A 23,020-nucleotide genomic window follows, 5' to 3' on the forward strand; every position below is an offset into this window, starting at 1 on the left:
TCATTCATATATTTTGCATCAAATATTATCTATCAAACACAAAAATATTTAAGGTCAAAGTTTAAGAAAAAAAACTTCAAAAGTCAAAAATTGACTATCAATTTGGGACGGAGTTAGTAAATGTTTAATCCTTGAAACTAGCAAAAATATAGTTATTTTTAATTTTTTATGTACTTGCTATAACCTATATTAACATCGGTAAAGTACATTAAATAAGTCAAAATATATATACGATAAGAAACTTTTAAAAGGAATAACATCACCTTCAATCAAACAAATTTATCTCAAACTCTAAAAACAATTATTACCAATACACCTAAAACTACATCAAATCTCTCACAATAAACAATTAACTTCTTTTATTAAAAAGCTCACAAAAAGATTTATTAGTCGGCTTCAACAAATTATAAACAAATCCTCCAGAAATTGCTCCAATGAGTGGACCAAAGATGTACGCCCAAATCCCTTTGAAGTTAAGCTTCACAATAGCTGGTCCGAGACTCCTTGCAGGATTCATCGATGCTCCAGAAATTGGTCTAGATTAGTCAATTATATATAAATCTTTAAAAAAATCAAAATTTTAAGTTAATTTAATTCATAAATATATCAAGAAAACAAAAAAACCAACCCTCCCACAAAGACATTTAACATAATCGTCATTCCAACTGCAATCCCTCCATGCTTCTTTATCTGCAATTTTGAATCAAATATTACTCAGTAATAAACAAGAATATTTTATTTTAAAACAAAAAAAGCCAATTAAAAAAACATACCGCTCTATGATCATTAGTAGCACCCGAAATTACAAACATTAGAATAAACGTAATGATGATCTCAACAACAAACGACTGTGTTGTTGATGCAACTGGTGTAGTTCCAAAAAATGCTTCTGGAGTCACATCCATTATCAACGACAATGTTCCACTTGCAGAAATCGATCCTAATAACTGTGATAATATATAAAAAATAACCTGCAAAGAATTGTCATATGCATGTACGTCACTATATAATGCATTCAACAACTATCATAAAATTAATTATTAAGTTAAACAGCTTTTAATTAACAAAATACCTCTTGAAACGAATGCAACCCTAAAAGAGACAAAGTAATAGTGACAGCCGGATTAAAGTGGGCTGAAACATGGCCGACGGTGTAAATCATTGCCATGACGATCAAACCCCAAGTCACACAAATTCCGGGGAAAGTTACAGTGCCACCATAAAGCTTATTAACGGCGACAGATCCACATCCGGCGAATATGATACAATATGTTCCGATGAATTCTGCTAACAACTACAGCATGCGTTACATTAGTTGATTGCATTCATAATTATCGATATATGTATATCTATATATACCTTTTGAGCTAAATGTATTTTAGGGTTTGTGGAGACCATCAAAGGAAGAAGATTGCGGTTTTCCATATTTGAGATTTGAGAATCATCAAGACCCATGGTGGGAAGAAGCTAGTAAGCGGAAAATTTTGAGAGAAATCAGATTTCTTTTTTTATAAATTTTGGATTAGGTTTTGAAGGTCCATGAGTATGGCTTATATAGAGAGAGAAGGAATAGTAAATCCGTTATGATTCTAACGTTTATTTTTTAAGAGATTGAGAGTGGATAAGTTATCTTTGATGTTTATCCATGAAGTCAAAATTAGTTGTAAACTTTTTTCTATAATCACTTGTAATTCGGACATTATAAACTACTATCCATTATATATCATAGATATTGCTTTGAAATTATTATTTGATTGCGTATTATTATTATTATTATTATTATTATTATTATTATTATTATTATTATTATTTTATAAAGATACAAAGTGGATTTATGACACTTATATGTCAATAAGGAGTTATATTTGCATATGTTCTATTTTATATTAACTTTTCTAGTTCATTTTTATTTTTAAACTTCTATAGAGTAGAGATATGATGATATCTTTATATTTACATATTTTTTTGGTTATATTGGTGGCATGCAAATTATATCAAGTAATTATTATAATTGATAATTTGTATTCATAAGAATCATGTGTGCTTATGATTTTGAATAGTCTGCTAACGTTATCAATTTATTGATCAATTTTGACCAACATTTTTTTTGGAAAGTGATTTTCTCGTGAGTCGTGACCTAAAGTGGTAAAAATTGAAACGTAAAATAAGTTTTTGGTAGTCTCATTTTGTTTATTTTGAGTTTAAAAATCTTATATAAGCCAATTTATTAAATTATTTTAAATCATTTTCGATCCTTTTATTCCGATAAGGTTTGGATATACCTTTATCATGCGCGAGTTTTTTCTGTTAAATGGAAAATTTGCAAATTTAAGATTAAAGTGCTTCTACGACTTGAAGATAGTAGTTTTTATTAATATAGTTTCACGTTATGTTAAAAATGAATATTTATTACTACGAAGGTGCAATTACATGTATGAAGATGATTAAATTATCAGTAACTAAGGGAATGTTTGGGGAACTAGTTTATTACTTAATTATCGGTTTCATACCGTTATAAGTTAAAATAGTGTTTGGATAAAAATAACTTATAATGGCAAACCGCTAACAAATCAATTTTTTATAAGTTAACTCATTCTAACTTATTAGCCGATTAAGCTAATAACTTATAAACTAATAAACAATAAGCTTTTTAACCAAACATCCTCTAATTATTCGTAACTATTGGTGGGGAAATTTTGCACATTACAAAAAAGAAAAAAAAATCATATAAGCTACTTTAAATAGTTATTTCGTATAGCTTTTATATTTATTATAATAAGAAAAGTACATAATAAATAAGTAGATGTATCGCTCAATATTATGAGGTTTTTAAGTTGAGAAAATATCTTAATTAATATAATGTGCTTTTAAGTTGGCGTAGAAATGATAAAAAAATAATAATAATAATAATAAGTAAAATAAATAAGAAAAAAAAAGTACAAATATACAAATATCGATGTTCTAAAAACATCATCCAAACTAAACTCATTATATCATTCTAATAGTATGATACTATGATGGATGGTAGAATAGAGGATGCCATCATAAAAAAAAAATGTTCGTAATAAGTTGTTTCATTTATTATAAAATTTTCAACTTACATATAATGTTGAAGGATATATATTCAGAATATAATGCGGAAATCAATCTATAAAACATAAAAAGGGACAATTATATATTGTCATTGTTTACAAAAAAAAAAGAATGCAAAACAGTCATATGATTTAATGAAATGAAGTCCTAAACCTAGTATGTTTTTTTTATTTCAAAGTTTTTATCTTACTTTTTATAGGAAAGAAATTTTTTTGATTTCATAAAGAAGGGGAAAAAATCAGAAAAAGAAACAAAAAATGTCAGAAGTGGGATTTGAACCCACGCCCTCTCTCGAAGACCAGAACTTGAGTCTGGCGCCTTAGACCACTCGGCCATCCTGACTTTGATGTTTTATTTGTGCATATCTAATATATATTGAAAATTCCAATTTCGAGATATCAAATATTATTCATGATTCCTGTAACAAGAAAACCGTGGTTAATTTGGTATAATTTGTTGCATAATAAGAATAAACTTTTTTTCTAAAATTTTATTCTTTATGTATAAATATTTAAATGGACAAATGCTTTGACTCCAAGTTCGTTTAACGATGGGTGTATACCGATCATATCTGACACTAAATTTATTAATTCTTTTTGTACAAATAATATTTATTAAATAAAGCTCATATAAAAAAAAACTAACTAAATTTAAAAACATATGAAATCCTGCAACTTAACGGATGATTTGGAGAAAAGAAAAACAAATCTATAACATATTACCATATTAAAAAAGAAACTATACTATAGTAACAACCTACAATGACGTAGAAAACCAACATATGATATTGTTACATAGTAAAAGTTATTACCCAAAAAAACAGTAACTATAATCCTACAACTTTAAAATACGGCTTTTATCACTACAAAGCCACTAGCAGCATCACAAATCACTTGCTTTTATACTAAAAAAGTCTACTTCATGAATCATCATCATTCATTACACACACCTTCCACAAACAAAACGGAACTTTATCCATCATTCTGCAATAAACATAAGAAATCATCAACACTCTTCAACTTAAAAAAAAAAAAAAAAAAAAAAAAAAAAAAATCAAGTTTGCTGACCTTACAGATACAGAGCTCGACTTATTGTGCAGAAAAAGTGGGAACTTGACCATGAAACATGGCAGACATTGCCACCCTGAAAATTACAGAAACCCAAGTGGGTTGAGGTTAAATAAGTCAATATACATAAATGATCAATCTTTTCCATACTCAAAACTCAAAACTTACTGATTCTCAGCTCGCATTCTCTTTTGGGCATTTTTCTTGTTTTTATTTTTCCTCTTCTTACCAGTAACTGGAGTCGATACTGGAAGTGAAGAAGCAGCAACAGTTACAGGTGGCAGCAAGGCCTCTGAGTTTATTGGTTGAGCTACACTATTACTACTATTATTAGAAACCTGAATTGCAGGATTATAAGGCGCAATACTTGTTACAGAAATCGAGGGGGTTTGTGCCAAAACATTTGGAGTTGGTGTTTGTGCCATGACTGTAGGCATTGAAAGAGTTTGAGTGGGTGTTTGTGTTACAGGGATAGCAGTGTCTTGTTGAACTACATTAGAAAAAGTAGTTCCAACAACAACCGGAGGAGTCTGTATAGGCACAGGAGTAGTTTGAGTGGGTGTCTGAATGGATTGGATTAATGGGGTCTGTGCCAAAACTGTAGACACTGGGGTGGTGGTTTGAGTGGGTATTTGTGGAGTCATTAAGGGTGGTGAGTAAGTTGGAAGTGTAGATGTAGACACTGGGATAATTGGTGTTTCTAGGGTTTGAGTTATGTTTACAGGGGTAGAAGTAGAAGTAGTAGTAGTAATGAGTAAAGGGATTTTGGTTACTTCATTGCTTTTTGCCTCATTCAATGCAACAAGGCCATTTACCACATTGGTGTCACTCTGAGCAATTTGAATATCCTTTGTTGGAATATGATTGAACTTAGACTTAATTATCTCTGACAACATGATTCCTGTTTCAGACTCTGCACAAGAATCAAGAAACAGTAACAATTATGTATGTGAGTTTTGAGTAACAAAATGGTAAACAACATATAGAAAGCTAGGTAAAGGTACCTAAGTATTTCAAAATAACAGCACGTGCTGCAGACTGTTCAGCTTCCTTCTTGCTTCTACAGTCATCTCCAGTAAAAGAAGCGCCATTAAAAACTAAACAACAACGGAAAACTGGAGGTGATGACCCCAATTGAGTTGTCTGATAAGTGGGTCTCTGTGTATTCATCCTCACAGCATATTCCATAAGAATAGCCTTGCAGAAAATTTTATCCTGAACATATATGTAAAGGGAAATTTGTACATTAAATTTATATACTCAAATCAAAAGCAAGATTCAGTGTATGCACAAACCTCACAAAGATGATTCAATGCTTCGTCTTTTAGCTTCTGTCTTATAGCAAAAAGTGTGAATTTAGAAGCATCTGTCTCGGCCAGTTTACGGTTGTGAAATGTGTTTGGGGATGTGTATTTCACTCCATCAATCCAAATGGTAGTTCTGAATTTTGGTTGATGTCCAGCTCCTTCATTGTTAGTTTGATATACTGGAACTTGTTTCCTTAGCTTTTGAACCTGTTCATTCAGAAGACGTTTGTATAATTGTTGTTGCATTCCTACAAACAAACCAAACAAAAAAGGAATATGAAATTAGATCATATCTTAGCTATGTTATATTGTTATTGTGATATACTTATACTACACATCAAGTTTAAGAAAGACAATGTTCTTGTTTGTTCTTGGTTGTAGTAATTGATTCTTGACCTTCACTTTCTGATATCAGCCAGAAGTCCGATTAATTTATAAGTTTTTTGAAGTGAGTTTGACTTGTAAATTTTACCATACAGCTACAAGATCAGAACTTTCCTGATGTTTGACAGCAGATAGCTTTTTCCATATAATATATCCATTGATGAGGAAAACAACATTCATAGTCCGTTCAATAGAAGGATGTGATGAAATTTCGGAAGAGCCATAGAATAGAATGAACTCAAGTACTAGTTACATAATCGTTACACATGTTAATCGTTCTTTGCATGATGACTGAAAACAGAATCAAGAACAATAAAAATTGTGCAACTTGTAAAGGTTAAAATACTCTTAGATAAGTCATATCTTGAACATATCTTAGTTAATTATGTACGGGTATGATTTTTCTTTTACTGATAAATCACTTCGCATCTCAAGAATAATGAAAAATTATGAAAAGAAACGAGGTTATTGTACTTGCATTCTCAAAAAACTTTTCACAGAGAGAGAGAGAGAGAGAGAGAGAGAGAGAGAGATGAAGAAGAAGAGATGATAAATCTACCGGTGGCTAAAGGCTGAGACGAAGCGTCGACTTTCTCCGGCTCCGGCATCTCTATGTGTCTGGTTTCTCAAGTACTTGACGACGGCAGTGGTGGTCAGACGAGGGTTTTCACGTAACTGGTGTACTTGTGAACAATGTGAGGAGTAAGCGAAAGTTCAATTTAGGGATTTTATATTTTCAGGTCGAATGTCATTAATTCCAACATTGAAGATGAACTCTTATTTGAAACTATTCATAACAACCCTCTGTTATGTTATTTTAACAAAAATACACCCTTCATCATTTGGGTACTTCATGGAATAGCCCCCTAGAATTGTTCAAAAGACAAAACTGCTCTTATATTGAAATCCATATTCAACATACTCCAAACATGGAAATTGCATTTTTTATATATATGTATAAATAGTAAAGTTTGATTAAACATATATATATATATATATATATATATATATATATATATATATATATATATATATATATATATATAATGATACCATAACTGATGAAGAAGAAATCTTTTTTTACCATATACAATTTAAGCTATATAAAAACAAAGAAAAGGCAAAGATATTGTTTGTTTAAATACATGGTATATCATAGTGTTATAGTGGTAGATTTGATTGTCGTAAAAAAAATAGAAAAACTAGAGGGGCATTTTGTGAAAACGAGACGCAGAAAAGCCCTTTTGATCATATGGAACAGAATGGCAAATGAATAAAATAGTTAATATAATTGAGTAAACCAAATAATGAAACTAATTACTATCACTTTATTGTCGTATTTTGTTACATATTGTATCATTATTCCATGTTGATTGGTAGGTAAGACATAATAAATGAATGAAATAAATAAAAGTTTTGTCTTAATTGATAATCAAAGTTTCAAGAATGTCACTATTTCGTCATCAAAGTTTTAATTTTGATAATTAAGCCACTAACCTATCATTTTTGCTTCAATTTACTTGCTATTTCACGTATTCTCATTTCTATAAATACTTATGAATTAGTTGACCATCAAAGTTATGAAAATCGTCACCATTTATCCATTTAAGTTCAAATATGATTATTAAGGCACTGAAAAAGAAAAAAGATTTTAAATCATAACACCGAGCCAAAAGAAAAAAAAAATACTCATAAAGAAAAATAAGACCAAAAGATACACAAATAAACAAAACCATCCATGTAATCACATGGAATGGTCGATGCACCCTAAACGAACTAGAAGTCAAACGACTACTAGTCAAACAAAAGAACTACATCACCAGCCTTCCTACCAAATCAAACCATATAACTTGCTATGTACTTGGCTACTCGAATAAGAATACAAGCACCAACAAAAATGACGTCCAAAATGAGATGAACCGAGATAATGAAATACATGCTCAAAACTTTGGAAGCATAGTCAAACTAATGGCAAACCAATGGAAAACACAAATGAATCAAGATCCTATCTCTTAGATAGTGGCGAGTTTTAAACAAAACTATGTTATTCCCTATTTAAGTGAAACCAGGAAAAATGAAATAAATAAAATTACTAATTGTCGGTTGGGTCATGTATACTATTGTAAAACTCGGATAACTCGATCGAGTACTCCTCGTGCTCAGCTTTCTACAAAGGCGAGTTTTTCCTACTTGACCAAGAGAATCACAAGTCTTTCAAACTCAATACAACTCAGACCGATTCAACCTAAAAAACAATCACTTTTTAGACTAAAGTATGGTTAAACTAATAAAATCGGTTCAACATGAAAAAATAATATTAAATGACTAAAACCAATTTAAACTTGTAATAAACCAAGTCTAAGATTTTAATCGTTAACATTTTCCCTTAATAACTCCATTCAATAATGTTGGAGTGGGAGATAGAAAAATGTATTGCTTAAACAATCCATAATAAACCTTCCCATCACCCTTCCCTTTTGTAACTAACAAAAATCACATAACTTTTACTTTGATTCCAATATGGGTTAGGTATAGATAAATTTATAAATCAACTAATTAGGTTGTTAAAACCGATCAACCATTTTGATCAAACATTATAAGATAGGCCCTACAAATTTTTCAAGATGGTTCCTAAATTTTTTCCTATATAACTTAGTATAAGATATGAAAATTGAGGTGGGTCAAGTGACCCACCTACCATCTATGTAAACTCTCTTAGACACAAAAGATGTCACACTTATCCCTACTTACATTTCCATGTAATGATCATTTAGTAAAATTAATGTCCTCATTGCCAATGTTTAGATAAGGACACAAGGAAAAACATAAGATATTGATCATACTTATACAAAATAAAAAGTTATACCTTATGGAGGATCACCCCCTTACGTTGCCTCAACACCAATTATGGGAACTCCTAAGAAGAAGACGAAATTTGTGATAAACTACAACTAACCCATACAATCCTCAAAAGGACTAATGAATCTGTACATTCTGACTGATCACATAACTTGCACTAATTAATAGCATTTCCTTGGAAGAAGACCACTCTAACGTTGCTCCACCAACAACTTAGAAGAAGACAACCATAACACTCCAATGGTTGTTTAATCGCTAAATATTGATAATAATTCATTTCAGTCATCCGAAGAAAATAAAGGTCTTGGGAAACAAGTACCATACCTTAATGCAGTTGGGGCTCTTATGTATCTCACCGATATATACTAGATATGTCACTTCTTTTCATATAAATTTGCTAGCAAGGGTTTGTGCATCTGCAACAATCGTGTTTATTTGAATGGTTTAGTTCGATCCCATTCAACCAAGTCAATCCAATTTGATTTTCGATTGGAATAGTACAAACTAAATCAAAATCCAATTTGAACAAATTATAATCCAGTTGGATCAGTTTTCACAATTCGGATTTCAAGAGCCTACACATTTTAAAAAATAAATACTTTAATATTAACAAACTTTAGTTATCAAGATTAATGTCCACCTAGTTAACTTAGTCAACTATATGAAAATAAGTAAAAAGAACCATGCTAGTTGTGAACTAGAAATTTAAAAAAAGGTACAAAGTAAATAGCTTCAAAATGTAGTATTATACATATAAAAATTGCTACAATTAAGCTTAATGTAGAAAGAGTTGTCGGTGATAATAATAATAATAATAACCCAACTTTAGAATCAATACAACTCATTTTGACTTCGTTTGGAGTATATAGTGATAAAGCTTGAACTTTAATATATGAAGATAACGCAACATGCAACATGACGATATGATGAAATGTATACCTCCAAAATTTTGTGTACTCTGGTATGCTTATAAAGGACAGACAAATTAAAGTAAAATATGTGCAATCTAGTTGTAATGCAACAAATCTTTTTACGAATACTCATCCTAGTATAATAGTTAGAAAACATGTCAACGGTATCAAAATGCGACATGTGCACAACACATAATGAGTAATAGATATGCAAATGAGGGAGTCAACTATAGTACATTCTTTTTTCCTTCACTAAAGTTTTTCATGTTGAGTTTTTGTTAGCATGGTTTCTAATGTGATGGTATATCAAAGACTCAACGTTGAACTCAAATTTATTATTAAAAAAAGTGATTATATGCAGAGCGTTATTTAAATTTGATCTAGTTGATTAGGGATCGACCAACCAAATCGATTATCAATTTTAAACATTTTTAATTATGTACTTTCTATTTTGATGATACGATGAACAATATATAACTCTATTTTGTAATATAAATAGTAATTAATTAAAAAGATTTTTAATTTCAAACACTCTTTATTTTTTTAGAACGGGTCAGACACTTTAATCTACTATTAAAACTACCTATTAAAATATAACACTTCACGATACTATTAGATCAAATGTCTTTTAATGAAAAATACTTTATTTGAATACAAAATTCTCTAAAAGTCTTATTTATGCCCATGAAGCTTTAGTTTAATTATGGTAATCTTATTTTAATTTAATGAACTTTTACTGTTGAGAAAATGATCATAATAGCTAATTTTCCAAAGTTTTCCATAAAATAGCCATAAATCAGAAAAATTCCCAAAATGACAACCATTTTTATGGGCCATCATCAACGAAAATCTAGGTGGCGTGTGAGTTTTCTTAAATTCCACGTTTTTAATTTTAGGGCATATACGAAAAATGACGTCATCTGTGAAAACCTGTAAAATATTATATATTCTGAAAAAACATGTATTGTCTTTGTCATGTTGAGTGCGATAATCAAAATCCATATTGCAAAAATCGGTACAATGTAGAGGACTGTTGTCTTATAAGAAATTGTTTTGATAAAAAAATATATATATTATCCACTTTCATTTGTCTGTTTGTCTGATTTTTTGAGCCAATTTTTTATATCTTTTTTTATCTGATTTCATCATCAAATTTGTCCAGGTTACCATTTTTGATCTTGTTAATATAACATGGGTTTGTATCGGGGTTGTTTGTGGCAGTTATAAAATATGGAATTGATATACGTTAGAACAACTTCATTGTTGAAATTCCTTTACATACAAAATTTTGAGATTTATACAATTTGGTCAAACAGAGAGGACAGGTTTGGAAGAGACCTAATATCAATGTCTTTCCAACACACCGCCACCGAAAAATTAGAGAAACCAAGTGGAGGGTTAAATAAGTCAATATACATATCAATCTTCCATACTTTCTTGTTTTCACTTTTCCTGTTGTTGACAGTGATTGGAGCCGATATTGGAAGTGAAGAAGCAACAGTTACAAGTGGGGCTCTGAGTTTATTGGTTGAACAACATTTCTAGAAGCCTGAGTCGAGGAATAAAAGCTGCATCATCTGTTCCTGAAAATGGGGTTTCTTCCAAAACAATTGGAGTGGGTGTTTGTGTTTCACTGATTGTAGTGCCTTGCTGAACTACATTAGAAAAAGTAACTGGAGGAGTCTGTATAGGCACAGGAGTAGTTTGATTTATTGGAATAATTTCTTGTTGGAAATTGCAGTCAAAATGTAAGAATTTGTAGACCAAACTTCCAAAAAAAAAAAAAACAGAAATCGAGGTTCATTGTATACAAAAAAAATTCTCCATATTTATACTTTAAAAAGTTGTATTGTATAATCATACAAAGTCTAAATTGCTGTATATGTTCCCATCAAATATAAGGAACTCATTTACTAGTTACATAATCGTTGTACATGTTGATTGTTCTTTGCATGATGACTGAAAATATAATCAAAGTAAATTAAAACTTATGTAACTAGTAAATGTTAAAATACTCTTAGATAGTCATGCCTTCAACTTGTTTTAGTGAAAAATCACTTCGCATCTCAAGAATAATGAAAAAGTATGAAGAGAAACGTGGTTATTGTACTTGCATTCTCTAAAAACTTCTCACAGATGAAGGAAAGAGAGAGAGGAAGACGAAGAAGAGATGATAAATCTACCGGTGGCTAAAGGCTGAGATGAAGAGTCGACTGTCGGCATCTTTATTTGTCTGGTTTCTCGCGTACTCGACGGCGAGGAGTGGCGAAAGGCGAGACTTCAATTTAGGAACTTTATATTTTCAGGTCGAATGTCATCAAGTCCAGAGGCTTCGCTGAAGATGAACTCTTTTTTGAAACTATTCACAAACAGCCCTCCGTTATGTTAGTTTAACAAAAATACGCCCTTCATTGTTTGGATACTTGATCGAATGGGCCCCTATAACTGTTCTAAAGACAAAATCACAAAAGTGCGCTTCTATCGAAATCCATATTCAACGTACTCCAAACATGGAATTTGCATTTTTTTTTTTTTTCATATTAATAGTAAAGTTTGATTATTAATGGAAAAGAATATAATGATACCATAATTATTGACGAAAACAGAATAAAAAATTCTTTTTACCATGTACTAAATTTAGTTATAAAAAAACGAGTAAAAGACAAAGATATTATGTGATTAAATAACGATAGATCATTGTATTAAAGGGGTCGATTTGTGGTCATAAAAAACGGAAAAGCTAGAGGGACATTTCACATTTGTAAAACGGATGACAAAAGGGCTTTGGTATTTGATTGAAATAGAATCACAAATGAGTGAAAATAGTCAATGTATAATTAATTGTTATAATTTTATCGTAATGTTTATTAAACAGATTTAATAATTTGATGAACCATTAGTGTGAGATATAACAGATAAATAAAATGAATATAGCTAACAATGAAAAAAATACTTATATAAAACAAAAACATAAATTTTACAACATTATCATATAATAGATTATAGTGATTAAACAAATAACTATAAATAATTATTATATATAAAGATCAATATTTTTTATAATCACACACTTCAAATAATTCATTAAAAATATATCAAGTTGCTTTAGTTCTATTCTTGTCCACTCACTTCATTCATTTCTAGCTAGTAAAGATCGGAGTGTATAGTGAAACATAGCAACATCGTTCAGCTCGAATTAACATTAATTATTATTTATGTTCTTATCTTTAACTTAACTTTCATTTCCATCACAAACTATCTTGAAGTCAACTTTGCTGCTTGTTAGTAATATCAACAACTAAATACTTATGTATCATATGACATTTTTTTAATGTATTTCTCTTTCTTGGATTCATTCCCTCTAATAGATAAAAAGATATCAAAAATTGATACGACATGTTAATCTAACACGAACTCGACATCAAATAAACATGTTTAGGTAAAAGGTTTCAATCTATTTAATGGTTGACATAACATGACACAAAAATTAAACATATAAGGTTATGGTTGATAATTTATACTCGAAAATGTCTTGTTTATTTATATGCATTTTTTTTTAATTTATAGATAAATTGAATAGACACAAAATGAAAACCATGTATAAAAGAAAATTTTTGGGTTTAGTTATTTTGTAAGTTTTTCTTTTTTCTTCCATACTCCAATGTCTCATTCAAACAATCCATCTTCCTCATGACCTCTCCCTTCCAACTCCCAACTCCAACTCCAACTCCTAAGCTTTTTATTTTTCATGTTTATTTCTCTTATTCGCAACTCCTACTCTTTCAACTTGTTTAGTGCGTCAACTTGACATGAAACAACATATTTACAAAGCCTAAACCCTAACATGCTAACCCAACACAAACAAGACAAAAAAAAAAATAAACAAGTTGATATGACATAACGTGTTAATTAAACATATCAAATTACGGTCCAACTCTCTCAATTTAATGTTTAAGCTTGACATGAACCCGACAAGACTTGGCGTATGTTCCAGTCCTATCTGCAGGCTATGAAAAAACACATCCACTCATAATTTGAACCGAAAAGCAAAACATAGAACAACATCAAAATCTTGTAGCATTTTACCCATTAGTCTACATTATTGATTTGAATCCAGTAGTATTCTCTTTCTTTAACCGGTATATTGGAAGGCGTGGATAGATATGCTATACAATACTACTATTTACACATATGTTATATAGATAATACTATTTGTACATAAAACTTCTCTCATATATATATATATATATATATATATATATATATATATATATATATATATATATATATATGATCATCGTTGTCTATGTTGATGATAAAACATCATTTTGACGAATAAGGAAATCCATAAAATGGTTGAATTTTAAAGAAATAATTTCAAATTTAAAATATTGGAAAAACCAACTATTTGTCTTGTCTTAAAGATTGAGGTGTGTCTAATTGAGTACATTTGCATCAATTAAACTATACAAAAAATGTCTTGAAACGTATCAATATGAAGAATGTCTGATGAGTTAATAATAAACTCGATGATCGATTAGATCTTCGTAACAGGTAAGCGATGAACGTAAAAACAGTAAACAAAACACAAGTATGAATCAAAATGTGTCGAATGATTAGATTACTCGATCCTCAGCAGAGCTCGACTAAGAACTTCCACTATAGAGGATTCTAGGGTTACAAAATAAGAACAATGATATTGCTGAACAATACTTTTCTAATCGATACTAATCATCATCTTGTTCTAAGATGCATGCAAGCATCTATTTATACTAAACCCTACAAAACTCACGGATGGACAGGCCCATACCAGAGATATATATTGGACTAGCTAACGAGCCCAATAGATGCAACACAAAATACGACCCAACAATGTCAAACCTTTTTTAAGCATTCTAATAGTTATTTGTTTAATCATTAAATATTAACAATAAATCAATAGTCTATTTTGGTCATTCGGATAATTGAAGAACATCTTAGTAAAGAAGTAAACATTAACGGAACCGGGGCTCTTATGTATCTAGCCAATTATACTAAACCTACCTGCCACTTATTTTCATATGAATTTGCTAGCAAGGTTTTGCTCATATGTGGTTATGGTGTTTGTTTGAATGCATCGATTTAATCCAATCAAGTGAATCCAAATTGATTGTGATTTTCCAAATATGCATCAGAATAATACAAACTAAATCAAAATCCAATATAGATCAACAAAATTACAATTCGATTATATATGTTTTCACAATCAGGGTTTCAAGAGCTCATACATTCCAAAAAATACATACTTTAACATTAAACAAACTTTAGTTATCAAGATTAAATTCCACATAGTTAACTTAGTCAACTCTAACAAAAAAATAAAATAAAAAAGAAACATATTACTGTGAACTACAAATTTGAAAAAAAAGGTATCCAGTAAATAACATCATAATCCAATATTATACATGTAAAAACCGCTACAATTAAGCTTGGCGAAACAATAGTTGTGAGTGATAATAATAAAGCTCCAACTTTAGTGTTAATGCAACTCAACTTGGCTTGAACTAGATAATGATAAAACTCCAACTTTAATATACGAAGATAACGCAACATGTGTCACTCAAATAAAAGAATGGTATATCAAAAGTGATAGGATGGAATGTATACCTTCAAGATTCTTTGTATACACTCAAAAGCTGATAAAGGACAAACAATTTGTACTAAAATATATACAAACTAGCAATAATGCATAAAATCTTCTCATGAAGGCACACCGTGCTTCAATATTCTAGAAAAAAGGTTTACGGTATCTAAATGTTACATGCGCACAACAAATAACGGGTAATAGATATCTAAATAAGGGAAGTCAACTATATTTGGCCTTTTTCCTTCACTAAAGTCTTTTCAAATTGAATTTCTCTTAGTGAGATGTATGTCAACGTTAATTTCAAATATCATCATTTAAGAAAATTGTTATGAGTGATAAAGTTGATTAGGGATGGACCAACCAAATGGATTATCAATTACTGCCAAATGGATTATCAATTTTCAGTTTTTTAAAATGTGTGTGTCTTTTTGCATGTGACTATGTATGTGTGCATGCATGACTTTGTTATGTGCATGTATGGATGTGTATGTGTGTGGCAAAACATAAATTACATTGCTATTTTTGTTTTTGTCGAACAAATTTTCCTTCATTATCTCCAACATAGTAAGTATTCACAAAAAATACTGTTTAAACTGGTAACATAGAAGGATCTTAAAACACTCATTTGAATACAAAGTTCTCTCCTAGTTTTATTTATGTTCCCCATAAAGTTTTAGTTTAATTATGGTAGTATTATTTTAACATATCTACATAAATGGTCCATGTGGTTTTTTATAATATCAAGTTTAGTCTTTATTTTTTCGGTCTCATGAAAGTTCTTTATGGTTCAATTTCTATCGTGGTTGACCCCCCACCATAAAAAGTGACCTTTATCCCCTTTTTAATTTATTTTATATATTCGTTAATTAAATTATTTTGAAAAAAAACAAAATAAATAACAACCCATATCCCCAATCCTAAAGGCAATCATATTCACCATAACCCCATCTACCCATACCCTCCTGCCACTCTCTCGTTAATCTCTCTTCTCGACGGTGGAAATCATCGCCACCGCCTATCTATGGAAGAATCAGAACCTTCTGGAGATGCCCTTTTATTGTTAAATGTCTCGACAAATGGTTGATCGATAAAGGAGTTTGTAGCACCACTAACAATGTTGGAAATATGACAGGTGTCTAGTGACGGAGGTGGGTGTCACCAATGTGGAAGTGGTCCAACAAGGATGAGGTTTTGTAACAACGACCATGATTTTATCACCGCTTCCAAAAGCTTTCCCTTTTTCGGTAATGCTTTCACCAGAAATCCTAATTATTACTCCAGCGACAACGTTGACGGTGTTAATCAAATTGGGGTTTTAGTCAGTGATGATGAAACAACACTTTTGTTACAATTTAAGGAAGAGAAGGCACCATTGATGATGGGTTCATATTCCATGGTTGAACGAAAGAGTATGATGGAGGTGTGGTGGTTTGATGGTGGGTCTAGTGGCGATCATTAGGGTGATGCTAAAAGAGTGACTAGTATCTATCGTAAGCTTCATTTCTTTCACTAATGGCGGTGTTTAGAAGTTGCTTGAGTTGCATCAACTGATATTTTTTAGCCGAAGTTCTTCTTAAGCTTTGAACCTTGTTGTTTCAAGCTCCATCGTTGGATAAGAAGAGACTATGCTAATTCCTTTGTACTCCGTTTCAATCAAAACCCACCCACAAAAAGATTCAAAATTCGATATTTTTTACTACAAGAACTAAAGAAAATTAACTTTCCAAGGTAGAAATATAACAATCAAGAAGATAAATTGTTTGATCCTCCATGGTTAGGTGTAACTGCAATGGATGAGAGATGAGTGAAGAAATGAGGAGTGGGTGGAGCTGTTACCGAAAATTGTATTGTTAAAAGTGATTGTAGGAAAAAGTTGTTTGCATAATAATGATAAAGGTTCTTACCGGAGAACACGAAGGGGATATTGATGGTTCGCCAAACGAAGGACCGTAAAAGAAACATAGCGAAATTTGCATATGCAATGTATTGTCACGCGATAAGAAGGTTTGATTTTGGGAAAATCCAAGTTATCGACGATGGAGGGAGAAACCCCTCTAACAATGGAAGTCACCGATGATGTTGGAGGTAGGAGGTAGGCAGCGAGATACCGCCGTTGGTTTAGAATTTAGGAAAATCTAGTATTAAAATTTTTTGTGGCTAGTATTGTATGGGATGATCCGATGAACGCCCAAATGTTTACCTGGGCCAACATATGTTATAGTGTATTTGTGGCTTCCCATTCTGAGTGAAAATTCATGAGATATGAAATATAATTTGGTAGTTTGTATGATGTAATAAGCTTTACAACTTGTAACTGAAGTCCATCGAAGAGAGCTTATGTAGTCATTGCACTTAGACTAATAATTCTAACCAATAAATGTTGAAGTTAAGCTCCTTGCTTAAGCATGTAGGATTTGAGTGATAAAAAATTGAGATGAAAAAAAAAGAAATCACAAAAAGTTGAAGGAATTTTGGAGCTGTCAAAGTATGAAAATCAAAAGATCAAAAATTTTGCAGAATCAAAAATCAAAGATACCAAAAATCAATCAAGAAGATGTTGAATTCAAAGAAATCGAAGAGCAAATATCAAAGAAGATATGAATTCAAAAGAGCTCCATCGCGGTATCAAAGTTGTAATTCTTTCTATAATTTATGTATGCTTGGTAGTTTAACTAAAAATACCTTGAGGTTAAGAAAGATTTTTGGGGATGGATTCGGAGGGTTGCAAAAATGAATTTCGTATAAGCTAAGGGTGAAAGTTCATAAGGATTATGAGTATTTAGGAATGTGAAGTTTTTAGGAATTATAGACACAAATACATGCATTGTGGTCTTGGATAATGGCTGAGTTTAAAGTGGATTGTTTTATGCAATATTGGTAAGATAAAAATCAGTTTGCTTAGGGGAAAGCAAATATTAAGTGTGGGGTATTTTGATATGTGCATATCTATACATATATTTCACATCATATCTTAATATTACTAGTCATTTTTATGCCCATTATAGAAGAAAAGATACTTAATCTATTGTATGTTATGTTGTAGTGGTAAAAGACATGTTCAGAGCAAAAAGGAAGTTGGAAGCTGGAAGCTAGGATCTTTGATCAAGGCTAAATGAAGAAAAAACCCATTCCCACGACGTGGTGACATTACCACGACGTGATGTTTTAAAGTTTCCTGTCAAACCCCAAAGACTTGCGAATTACGTGATAAACTTGAAGACCAAATCGTGGTGGACCGACTTCGAGAAAATTATAAATAGAAGACACATTCCTCCGAAAACAAAACTTCTACCGGAGATATTGTTGACTTCTGAAGGCCAAGAACATACTTTGAAGCTTGGAGTTGCAGAAGATTTATTAGAGCTTAGATTTGAGAGATTTGAGGGAAAACAACTTCCTATTACATTTTTCTTCTTGTGTTTAATCATGAATATTAAGTTGAACTTCGTTTTTATGTGTTTACCTGCTGAAATTAAGGGCTAAAAACCTATGATTTCATTTAGATTAGATTACTTGACTTTTTATGGTTTGATTTATGGTTTGGATTATGATTAGCTGGTTATTTGTTACTTTAGCTTATTAAAAAACCTCTCTATGCTCATGAGAACCACTTTTCTGTTTATTGTTGAGTTTAATTTAGTTTGCATGACCATCATTCCTCATTAAACTTGAATCTTATGATCTTTGTGAATTGCAAAATTATAGGACTAATGTTTTGACCAAAACCTAAGGTTAAATATAAAAGTGGGTAATTAATTGTAGAAACTAATATATGACGAACAATCATATATTGAAATGATTTAATGAACCAAATTGACCGATCCATTATAAGTATAATTTAACTCGAACCAAACACTACTAACTGTTAGTTTATCCGTCTGATCACCTTATGAATTAACTTATTTGCTAAAAGATTAGGTTAGTGAACATTAACCTGGTCATCTTAGGAATCAGTAACTAACGAAACATTAATCCATTGCACTTCCATTAAATCAACCATAATAACAAGTATATCGAAGCTAAACGAAAGTCTCTCAATTATCTTGGTTAAAATCGTCTTTTGTGTTTCTTGCTTTTAATTTTAGTTTTTGTTTCATTAGTTGATAGTTAGTTTAGCTTGATTAATTAAGTTTCTAGTATTGCAAAACTAAAGAAAACCCCATTTCCTTATTTAAATAGTAATTTAGGTAATTAGTAGATAAAATTAGCTAATCATTCGGTTCCCTGTATTCGATACCCGACTATTTGTGCTGTTCTATTTTCAATTAGGTACTGTCTTAGGAGTAATAATTAGTTACATTAGTAGGTTAAACTAGTGCATAACTATTTACGCATCAAATATATATATCTTAAGCTTCATTTCTTTCATTAATGGCGGTGTTCAGAAGATGCTTGAGTTGAATAAATTGATCTTCTTTTAGCTGAAGTTCTTGAGCTTTGAACCTCGCTGCTTCAAGCTCCATTGTTGTGACCAGAAAAGACTCTGTTAACTCCTTGGTATTATGTTTCAATCAAAACCCACCCACAAAAAGATTCAAAATTTGATATTTTTTACTACAAGAACTAAAGAAATTTAACCTTTCTAAGGTAGAAATATTGCAATCAAGAGATAAATGGTTTGATCCTCCATGCCTACATATAATTGCAATGGAAGAGAGATGAGTGAAGAAATGGGGAGTGTGGAGTTATTGCCGGAAATTTTAGTGTTAAAAGTGTTTGTAGGAAAAATAGTTCTTACCGGAGAACATGAAGGAGATATTGGTGATTTGCTTGATAACAAGGATCGTAAAAAAAAACATAACGAAATTTATAGATGTGATGTATTGTCACGCGACAAGGAGGTTTGATTTTGGGGAAATCCAAATCATCGAGGATGGAGGGGGCAACCACTTTAACGACGAAAGTCACAAATGATGTTAGAAGTAGGAAGTAGGCGGCAAGATACCACCGTTGGTTTAAAAATGGTTTAATTAATGTAAAATAAATTAAAAATGATATAAATGTCATTTTATATAAAAACACGATAGAATTTAAAACCACAAAACTATTTGATTTTGCCAAAAACTACAAAGACAAAACTATTTTTGCAGATTTGTCTATTCAATTAATTGAATGGAGTTTTATATTTTTCTTTTTTTACCCTATTATTATTTTTGTTCCATTACGGTCTCCACCTTTCTTCTTTGGTTAGGGTTTTCTGTAAACGACGATCAACCGGAAAGATTATGACGAGAACCAAAGAAACCAGAAGAAAGCGGAAACGTCATGATTCTCCACCACGCCCCTCGCGTTATCGGAGCAGCCAAAAGGCCGATCATTCACCATATTCAGCCTCACACCGTCCCCCGATAAGTTCGGAGCCGAAGCACCATCGGATCAACCAACAAGAACCAACGGGTAAGCGTCCCACTTTCGCTTCATATATCGACACCCCTAATTTACCCGTTAAAGTGAAGTTGCTATGTGAAATCATCGTACAGACGCCACCACTAGAAGTAGATAGGGTTTTAGAAGATGCTGGAATTAGGGTTTCTACAGACATTGTTGAAGATGTCCTCAAGTTATCATATGCACACCCATCCGCCGCCGGTAAGTTTTTCCGGTGGTCGGGATATCAATTGCACGATAGACATAGTCCTTACGCTTGGAATTTAATCGTCGATATGTTAGGAAAGAATGGGTCATTCGACGCCATGTGGAAAGCAATCGAGTCTATGCATAAAGAAGGGTTACTTTCTCTCGCCACATTCGCTTCTGTTTTTGGTAGTTATGTCATTGCTGATAAGGTGAAAGGAGCCTTCAAGACATTCTATGAAATGGAACGCTATGGCTGTGTACGCGATATTGTAGCTTTGAACTCGCTTCTCAGTGCCATTTGTAGAGATGGAAAAACCATAGACGCCAAGGAGTTTTTGCAGGTTGCCAAGTCTGACATTAGACCAGATGCTGATACATATGCGATCTTGTTAGAGGGATGGGAGAATGAACAAGATGCAGTTAACGCTAGACAAACTTTTGAAGAAATGGTTGATGAAATCGGGTGGGACCCCAACAATTTCCCTGCGTATGATTCTCTTTTAAACACTTTACTCAAGGGTTCTGATGGGTTAAAAGAGGCTATGAAGTTCTTTGAATCTTTAAAGGATAGAAGGTGTTATCCAGGTATGAGATTTTTCAAAACTGCATTAAATGAGTGTGTGAAAAAGGGCGATATGAAGTCTGCTATTGTGCTATGGGGTGTAGTGAAGTTGCAAGAAGGTTGCAAACCAGACACTGAAATGTACAATTTGATGATTTCTGTATATTTGAATCTTGAAGACGATGAGCTAGCTGGAAGAATGTTAGATGACATGGTTTTGAATGGGGTATTCCCTGATTCCCAAAGTTATAATCTTTTATTTCAGTTCTTGATTAACACAAATAAAGTTCAAGAATCTGAATTGGTGTTTACTGAGATGATTAAAAACGAATTTGTCCCAACTCATGACAATTGTTGTATGGCAGTTAGGGTTTTTGTAGAGGGTGGAGACCCTTATACTGCTATAAAAGTTTGGAAATGTACAGTTGAAAATTACAAAACTGACCTTGAGGAAACGGGGAATATTTTGGTTAGTGGTTTACGTGATCATAATTGGCTTCCTGAAGCAGCAAAGTATGCAGAAGATATTATTGACCGAGGGATTAAGTTGACTTCTGATACATTGTCAAAGATAAGACAAGGTCTTGCAAAAGCTGGAAAAGGACCTGTTTATGATGCTCTTTGGAAGAAGTGGAGTCTTCATCAGGTTAGTTTTTAGACAAGTTTTATTGCTACAAATACAATTGCTAGTATCTGCTTTCTGCTTTATTGACATTTTGTTGAAACGTGTGCAGATTGAGAATCCAAGTACATCCCAAAAGGCGTGTAGTGAACAGGTGAATAATCACCAGGGTGAGGACGTAAATTTGGGGAATAGTGAGGGTGAGAAGATAAATTTGGAGAAGAGAAAGTTGGAAGAGGTGAAGAATGAGAAACCAAAAAGGAGCAAAAATGCATGTCAACAATGTAACAATTTCCACAAGGGAGAATGCAAATTAGGGCAAAAAACATGTTACAAGTGTGGGAAGCATGGTCATAAAAGTAGTGATTGCGTGGAAGAAGCGAGATTATGTTTTGTGTGCAATTCACCTAACCATGTGAAAGCCAATTGTCCGCAAGATAAAAAAAATGGGAAAAAGACTGAGACTGTGACTGTGACTGCGACTGAGTCAAAGTGGTGTGTGAAATGCAAGCGGGCCCACAAGGGAGAATGCTTGGTAGGACAGAGGATGTGTTTCAAGTGTGGGGAGAAGGATCATATTAGTAGGGATTGCAAAGCAAAATTATGTTTTGTTTGTAAATCCCCTGACCATGTAAAAGCGGATTGTCCCCAAGATGGTAACAAGAACATGGGTAAATAAATGAGTGTAACATGGTTGCAAATCCGACACAAAAAAAAAAATGTATACATGTATGATTTCTTTGTAATTTTTATGTTAGCTATTAATTATAATGTTGATGTAGTGGTAAATATGTTACATACATGAAATGTTTTTTTTTTTAAACCAGAAAGATGATGTTCAAGATGTTCACCCTTTTAACGTTAGAATACTTGTGTATGATGGCAGATGTATTTAACTTAAAATCCTACTTTGGGTGCTATTGCATGTTTATGTTATACGAAAATCTTAAATTTGGTGGTCAAAATATTCAAAATAACTGTGGGAAGTATGGTGATAGCGTTTTTTTTTTTT

At 31.8% G+C, this 23,020-nt stretch overlaps 3 protein-coding genes and 1 non-coding gene across 4 annotated transcripts; 1 reads left to right on the forward strand and 3 right to left on the reverse strand.

Moving 5' to 3' along the window:
- Nucleotides 1-269: 269 nt before the first annotated feature.
- LOC145087422 (putative aquaporin NIP-type) lies at nt 270-1,523 on the reverse strand. Its single transcript, XM_079025369.1, has 5 exons — nt 1,360-1,523; nt 1,073-1,294; nt 774-971; nt 629-690; nt 270-536 (listed from the first exon to the last, which is right to left on the reverse strand). Exons 1-5 carry the CDS (start codon nt 1,453-1,455, stop codon nt 350-352), a joined length of 765 nt encoding a protein of 254 aa, XP_078881495.1. The 5' UTR covers nt 1,456-1,523; the 3' UTR covers nt 270-349.
- Nucleotides 1,524-3,351: 1,828 nt separating this feature from the next.
- TRNAL-CAA (transfer RNA leucine (anticodon CAA)) lies at nt 3,352-3,435 on the reverse strand. Its single transcript has one exon. It is a non-coding gene; the product is annotated as a tRNA-Leu (tRNA).
- A 503-nt stretch (nt 3,436-3,938) lies between these two features.
- Nucleotides 3,939-6,596, reverse strand: LOC145087421 (uncharacterized). The gene is made up of 6 exons (XM_079025368.1): nt 6,411-6,596; nt 5,456-5,715; nt 5,165-5,375; nt 4,329-5,073; nt 4,161-4,236; nt 3,939-4,076 (listed from the first exon to the last, which is right to left on the reverse strand). The coding sequence occupies exons 1-5, from the start codon at nt 6,457-6,459 to the stop codon at nt 4,182-4,184; spliced, it is 1,320 nt and encodes a 439-aa protein (XP_078881494.1). The 5' UTR covers nt 6,460-6,596; the 3' UTR covers nt 3,939-4,076; nt 4,161-4,181.
- Nucleotides 6,597-20,379: 13,783 nt separating this feature from the next.
- Nucleotides 20,380-22,952, forward strand: LOC145087423 (pentatricopeptide repeat-containing protein At5g15010, mitochondrial-like). Its single transcript, XM_079025370.1, has 2 exons — nt 20,380-22,032; nt 22,121-22,952. Exons 1-2 carry the CDS (start codon nt 20,473-20,475, stop codon nt 22,685-22,687), a joined length of 2,127 nt encoding a protein of 708 aa, XP_078881496.1. The 5' UTR covers nt 20,380-20,472; the 3' UTR covers nt 22,688-22,952.
- Nucleotides 22,953-23,020: the final 68 nt, after the last annotated feature.

This window comes from Lactuca serriola, chromosome 2 (genome assembly GCF_051521515.1).
Source record: "Lactuca serriola cultivar US96UC23 chromosome 2, Lser_US96UC23_V15, whole genome shotgun sequence".
In the NCBI taxonomy this organism is placed as follows: domain Eukaryota; kingdom Viridiplantae; phylum Streptophyta; class Magnoliopsida; order Asterales; family Asteraceae; genus Lactuca; species Lactuca serriola.

Bases quoted from the DNA above. Each gene is read 5' to 3' on its own strand.
- LOC145087422 (XM_079025369.1), bottom strand. From the start codon at position 1,455: ATGGGTCTTGATGATTCTCAAATCTCAAATATGGAAAACCGCAATCTT. The intron at 972-1,072 runs GTATTTTGTTAA...AATTCTTTGCAG, and splicing joins GGTTGCATTCGTTTCAAGAG to GTTATTTTTTATATATTATC. The intron at 691-773 runs GTATGTTTTTTT...TCAAAATTGCAG, and splicing joins CTACTAATGATCATAGAGCG to ATAAAGAAGCATGGAGGGAT.
- LOC145087421 (XM_079025368.1), bottom strand. From the start codon at position 6,459: ATGCCGGAGCCGGAGAAAGTCGACGCTTCGTCTCAGCCTTTAGCCACC. The intron at 5,716-6,410 runs GTAGATTTATCA...GTTTGTTTGTAG, and splicing joins GTCTCAGCCTTTAGCCACCG to GAATGCAACAACAATTATAC. The intron at 5,376-5,455 runs GTTTGTGCATAC...ATATATGTTCAG, and splicing joins CATTGAATCATCTTTGTGAG to GATAAAATTTTCTGCAAGGC.
- LOC145087423 (XM_079025370.1), top strand. From the start codon at position 20,473: ATGACGAGAACCAAAGAAACCAGAAGAAAGCGGAAACGTCATGATTCT. The intron at 22,033-22,120 runs GTTAGTTTTTAG...AAACGTGTGCAG, and splicing joins AGAAGTGGAGTCTTCATCAG to ATTGAGAATCCAAGTACATC.